The sequence below is a fragment of the Pan paniscus genome, chromosome 4 (genome assembly GCF_029289425.2).
Source record: "Pan paniscus chromosome 4, NHGRI_mPanPan1-v2.0_pri, whole genome shotgun sequence".
Lineage (NCBI taxonomy): Eukaryota > Metazoa > Chordata > Mammalia > Primates > Hominidae > Pan > Pan paniscus.
The window spans coordinates 10,904,930-10,911,295 of NC_073253.2; the positions used below are offsets into that span (position 1 = coordinate 10,904,930).

The 6,366-nt window shown below is 50.2% G+C and overlaps 1 protein-coding gene across 1 annotated transcript; it reads right to left on the minus strand.

Annotated features, from left to right (window-relative positions):
* Positions 1 to 559: 559 nt before the first annotated feature.
* LOC117980159 (intersectin-1-like) lies at positions 560 to 1,623 on the minus strand. The gene has a single exon (XM_034959591.3). It carries the CDS (start codon positions 1,132 to 1,134, stop codon positions 853 to 855), a length of 282 nt encoding a protein of 93 aa, XP_034815482.1. The 5' UTR covers positions 1,135 to 1,623; the 3' UTR covers positions 560 to 852.
* Positions 1,624 to 6,366: the final 4,743 nt, after the last annotated feature.

Consider the following 6,366-nt stretch of genomic DNA (forward strand, 5'->3'; position numbering starts at 1 on the left):
ATGTTCACAGCTGGAACCTGCACCAAACCCACCCAGTGACCCCAGATGAAAGCCCCCTGCACCCCATAGAGAGGCAGGAGCAGAGACAGGGCCTCCAGTCACTCCGTGCTCCAGGGTCCAGGGCCCAGCTGGGGTTTCCAGCTCCCGTGTTGGCACCTGTTCCCCTCTGCGTCTCTGGCAATGACTCATTCCCAGGGACAGAGCTACCTTCCTGGGGGATGAGCAGGAGCTGCAGGAAGCCAGAAGCGAGGCTGGAGGCAGTGGTCCACCTCCTCACCCCTTGTGCCCAGGGGTCAGAAAAGTGACCTGCCACCAGCGGCCGCCTATTGGCGTGTGGGAGGTGGCTGTCCTCCCAAATGCTGCAGGACATTGCTGATTAGGCTGCTTCAATGTGGGCGTTGTTTGACTAGGGGCATATTAAATGGCAATGGAAACCAGCGAAATCAGCCCTCCAGGAGACAGCAACGCGGAAAGTACCTGCTCCATTAGGCTCAGCCTGGCTCTTCTCCCAGAAAAGCAGACTGGATGAAGGCACTGGGCCAGCTTAATGAAACCCAGCAGTAGTCCACGTATTCTTTTTTTTTCGTTTATTTTATTAAAAATCTAAAATATATATTTTAAAATAACTTTAAAACTATTGAAAGCACCTGTGCAAAGGTGGGGTAAAGTCAATTTGAGTAACTAGGAAAGCCACAAAAGGACCCACTGCCCTGTGTATTTTTGTAATTTTTGCTCCTATCTCTGCAAGTAATAACTCAAACATTGCAATCACATGCAACTAAGGTAAAATGAGGTAAACTGCTCTGCAGTGAGTTCTTCTACTCAGAAGGCAGTAGGTGAGCATGCTGGAAGTCACATGATCAAGGCTGCTTCTCCCATCATCCCTCTGGGCAGTGATATGGGATAGTGGGTCTCTTTGAGGACTTCCAAGCCTGAGGAGGGGATGGACAACATATGATTCATTGCTGGCTTGGGTCCATGTCTGGTCAGCTTCACATAATTGGATGGGAAGAGCCCCACTTGTCCATTGACTTCTCCTTTCCACCAGTCAGGGTCCTCCTTGTTGAGGATGTTGATGATCTGGCCCTTGTTGAAGGCCAGCTCATCATCATTCTGCGCGGTGTAGTCGTACATCCCAATCACCTGGCACACTGCCGCTAATGCCGTTGACTTAGGTGGCTCTGTTGGAGTGATTTTGCTCGTCCCAGGGCTTAGAAGCTTTACATAATTAGCTGGGAACCAGCCTATCTGGCGCTTTTTCCCACGTGCTTGCAGCTCTCCTTCCCACCATCCACCTGGGTTCTTTTTTCAGATCAAAATCAGCTGACCAGGGGCGAGAGTGAGCTGCTCGGGGCCAGTGGCGGTGTATGAGGAAATAACCTGGGCAATTTCAGGTTTTTTTCCTAAACTCCCTGATTTCCCCAGCAGTTCCAGAGCCCTCTGAATCTTTAAGCCTCACATAGTTAGAAGGGAAGACTCCGGCCTTGTCGCCCACTGTTCCTGTTCACCGGTCACCATCTTCTTGGTAACCAAAATCACATCTCCTTGCTGAAAGGTTAAATCTCCTTGCTCAGAACTCTGGTAAGTGTACATGGCAATAAATTCTTCTCCCGAAACGACTGGCTTAGCAGTCCACGTATTCTAGGCTGTGTGAGAAGGGGGCTTCAGGGGCAGAGACGGGGTTCCACCCCTGGCTACACAGTTTCTGCAGCCTTGGATGTATACTCTCTGTGTGACTCTGACAGTGTTTGTTACGTCCTAGAGAAGAGCAAACTTCTGAATTCGCTGCACACCTTGCCTGGGCCAGTCCTAGACAGAACGATGCTGGGGGCCACTCTGAGCACAGACTCTGTGCCCATCACCTTGACTGAGAGTCCTCAGGGGTTCTCCATCTCTTCTCTGCCTCCACACCCTCCCCGTGATCAGGAACAGTTCCCCAACCTCCCCCACCCCCCAGCAATTCTTGATGGAAGGTAGAGCAGCATAATACAGCCTGCAGTGGGGTGTGTTTTAAAGCAGGGGCCCCAACCCCCGGGCTAAGGCCTGGTGCTGGCCAAGGCCACACAGCAGGAGGTGAGTGGTGGGTGGGCGAGCGTTACTGCCTGGGCTCTGCCTCCTGTCAGATCAGCAGTGGCATTAGACTCTCATGGCAGCTTGAACCCTATTGTGAACTGCGCATGCGAGGGATCTAGGTCTCGCACACCTTATGAGAATCTAGTACCTGCCTGATGATCTGAGGGGGAACAGTTTCATTCTGAAACCATCTGCTGCCCCCTCTCCGGCCACCCATCCGACCCCAGTCATTGGAAAAATTGTCTTTCACAAAACCAGTTCCTGGTGCTGCAAAGGTTGGGGACTGCTGTTTAAAATCCTTCTGAATTCTCGCACCTTCCGTTATAGGTCTTCCTCCAGGAGAAACTGACCACAGCTCTTTGCCCCAGGCCCTGTGTGAGCCCCGGCTCTGGTGCGTGACCTTCCAGCAGGTGAAGAGATGCACTCGCTCCTTGTCCCTAGGGCCATGCTGTCATCATGGTCTGGAAGACCCCGTGGTGTCCTCAGTACCAGCAACAGCGTCCCAGACCATCTGGGCCCAAATCTTTCCAATCCTGGTAAGAATAGTCGGGAACCCCCAGGAGAAGCCCCCCGCTTCTCTCAGAGCCTAGAGTGAGGTGTGGCGAAGAGGCCTGGTCTGGGGCCCTCTGAGAGGAGGGGACCCCTCTGGGGTGGATGGTGTCCCAAATCTGCTCTCCCGCCATCCAGCCACTTGGAACTAGGAGAAAAGCTAGGGCGACAGGAAACGTGGGCCTTCTGTGAAACAATGGAGACTCTCCTCTCGGCCCCTTCACCCTGCAGGTGGCACCCAACTGCAGCCCGTGCTGGCATCCTCAGGGCTAGAGCTCCAGCAAGCATGGCCTGCTGGTGCCTCTACAGACTGCAGAACACAGCCAATAGATGATTTCATTACGTCCAGGTTCTTTTCTCATCTCCAAGCGAGGAAAAATCATGCCGCTTTTGTAAAGAAATTATGGACACATGGGAAGCTTCAGAAAATCAGGGCTGAGAAAAGGCATGTGACAACCTGCTTAGACACGGCCCACTGCCCCTGTATTTCTGACCAATGAAACAGTACGCAAGGGGGTCTTATTTGAGACTCCCTGCCCAGACCGAGCACAGAGAGTGGCATGCTCCTGACCCTCGGGCAGCAACTGCTCCCCCAAGAGAAGGGCCTTGGCCAGAGGCAGCTGCATAAAGAAATGGGGCTGAGGTGGCTACGGAGCCATTCGATGCCTGTGTCTGCATCTGTTTCCCAAAAAGGTTATGGGTGCACTAGGCACCCAGACTGTGAGGTTTCAGGAAATAGTTTCCAAGTCTGCCCTCACTTCTGACAGCAGCTGCAAGCTTGGAGGGTTCCCCAAGCTACCTCCCGCATTAAGAGTTTGCTAACAGGATTCACAGAACTCAGTGAAAGCTATTATACTCATTGAATACAGGGCAAGGGCACTGACAGAAATGAGCCAAAGGCAGAGAAGCATGGGGCGTCAGGGAGGGTCTGAAATGTGAAACTTCCCACTGTCCTAAGGATGTGTCACCCTCCTGAGATTGATGTGTGACAAATGCATGGAGAATTGTCAACCAAGGAAGCTTGCCAGAGCTTCAGTGTGCAGAATTTGTATTGGGGCCTCACTACATAAGCATGAAAGAATGATTGATTGATCACATGCGTAATTGAAATCAGGCACCAAGGCCACTGATATTGTGTAACTCAAAGCCACCATTGTTGGTCTTTCCTGCATGGCCAGCTCTTATCCTGAGACTGTCAGATGTGGCTGGCTCTATGCTAAGGTTCCATGTGGCCAGCCTTTGCCACCAACAAAGACACTCCTATCAGGTATGCCATCAGTCACCTCCTAGAGCTGAGGGAAATGGCCAGAACCCCTCTGTGGGCAAGGCCACATTTTTTCCTATGTACCTGGCTCTGGGCTGCACTGGTAACAAATCCCATGAGGCCCACTGACATCCATGCAGACATACTTGATACTGGGTCTGATTGTATTCCAGGGTCATGCCGTGAGAACAGACACAGAGAAAATGGCAGAACCCGGCTTCCACAGCCAGTGATGCAGAGCTTACCAAACGAAGGTTAAAGAGGAGGTGAAGGATGAGTCAGTTACAACAGGCCCCACCCAAGGGGACAACTCCACCAACCCCCCTGCTGGGCACCCATGCTCCCTCTGGGGCCTCAGCCTTGACTTTTAGTCTCTGTATGTTTTCTTCCCTCCTTTGCCCCACACATCCTTGGAGATCCTTTCTATTGTCCACAACTTGAATGCTGACTTAGCACAATTGAACCAGTAGTTGGCTAGGTGGGTTATATTCTGTTGCCCCAGTGTGCTCTGTCTTGAAAGTGGGTTCTACTCTATTTTTTTGGAGACAGAGTCTGGCTCTGTTGCTCAGGCTGGAGTGCAGTGGTGGGGATCTTGGCTCACTGCAGCCTCAACCTCCCAGGCTCAAGCGATCCTCCCATCTCAGCCACCCAGGTAGCTGGGACTACAGGTGTGTGCTACCATGCCTGGTTAGTTTTTGCATTTTTTGTAGAGATGGGGTTTCATCATGTTTCCCAGGCTGCTCTTGAATGTCTGGGCTTGGCTGATCTTCCCACCTTGGCCTCCCAAAGTGCTAGGATTACAGGTGTGAGCCACACGTCTGGTCGGCCTCTGCTCTTCTGAGCTCATGGTTTCACAGGGGAGCTACTGAAAGGTATCGAAGAGTAATGTCTCTTCCTTTGTTCAAGGTTCTGGAAAACCCATTCTGGCTTGGCCATTGTGAGCATATGTACCAGGTTAGGTTTACCTGCACATAACAGAAAACCCAGTAACCATCACTGTCACTGTCATTGTCATCATGATCATGATCATGATCATGGCCTATACTTATAAAAGTGCCTACCATAGTAGGACCCCAAGAGTTAGAGGAATAGTTAGGTCCTCTAATTGCAAGTCACGTAAACACGCCATAACATAGAGACCATTTCATGCTCGTTTTACAGATGGGGAAACAGATACAGAGAGGTCAAGTAACCTATCCAAGGTCTTGATGCTAGTGAGTGAAGGTGCTGAGATATAATCCAGGGTGTTCAGCCTCAAAATCTCTACTCCAAACTTTTCTGTTACAACCAAGAAAATAGTGGCTTAAATACTTAAGGGTTTGTGTCTCCATAAACAAAGTCCAGAGAGGCAGGCTGGGGCGATCATGGTGGGGCCACTGTCACCAGGGACCCAGGCTCCTTCTGTTCAGTTATCCTTGGAAGGGGCTGGTATTCCCTCATTGCCTCATGATCTGAAGTAGCTGCTGGAGGACAAGCCATCATACCTGTTTTCCAGGCAGGAGGAAGAAGTGAGGGGGAAAAACAGGCAAATCTTCTGGATGAGTCAGCTCCCTTTAAGATACCATCCTTTTATATAGCCTATTAACCAGAACTCAGTCATGAGTCACAATTACTGCTAGGTTGGAAAATGGAGCGGTAGAACTGGGCCAATTGCTGGCATGGATATAACGCGGCTCCAGTCCAAAGACAGAGGGGAGAATGGACACTGGGAAGCAACTTGGCAGCAAAGCCAAGAAAATCAGTTTCTTTATTGTGTTTTCTTTCCTGAAACGTCTCCTGGGGGGCAAGAGGGAAGAGGCCCCATCCTTTTCTCTGTCTGATTTTTGGAGCTCTTCATCATTCTAGACCTGCTTGCCCCATAGGACTTTCTCTTACAGTTCCCTGTTCCAGGGCCCCTGAAGACCAGCCCTGCAATGTGTGCATAGGGGGTCCTATTTGGTGCTGAGAGAGACAGGGTCTAGAGCATAGAGTTGGATTTCTGCACAGTGAAAGCAGGACTGAAGTCCAGTCTTTAAAGATTTCCTCCTTTTCATGATATGGCCCACTGTCATTGTCATTGTTATCACTGAAAATGATGACATCTCTTCAAGATTAATAGGTTTCAGACTGATAGTGTTACCATCCTGGGAACAGGACCTAGACACCTGTGAGGTTGCAATTATTGACCTAAACGGTTGACAATTGGAGGACCTAGCTGTTCCTCTAACTCTTGGGGTCCTACTTTCACCTGAATGATGGATTGATTGGTTCCATCAATCAAATGTGTGAAAATGACAGTGGAGCTTCCTGCTCTTTAAAAGTTGGTGGTAGAAATCATAGCTGTCATATTGATCTTAGCTTTGCCACCTACTAGCTATACGATTTAAGTATGTTATTTTACCACACTAAGCCTCAGTTTCCTTACCTGTAAAACAGCAATGACGAAAATGTCTACCAGTAGGATATGTGAGCATCTAGCACATAGTAAGTGTCCAATAAAT

Coding starts and splice junctions, on each gene's coding strand:
- LOC117980159 (XM_034959591.3), bottom strand. CDS start 1,134: ATGTACGACTACACCGCGCAGAATGATGATGAGCTGGCCTTCAACAAG.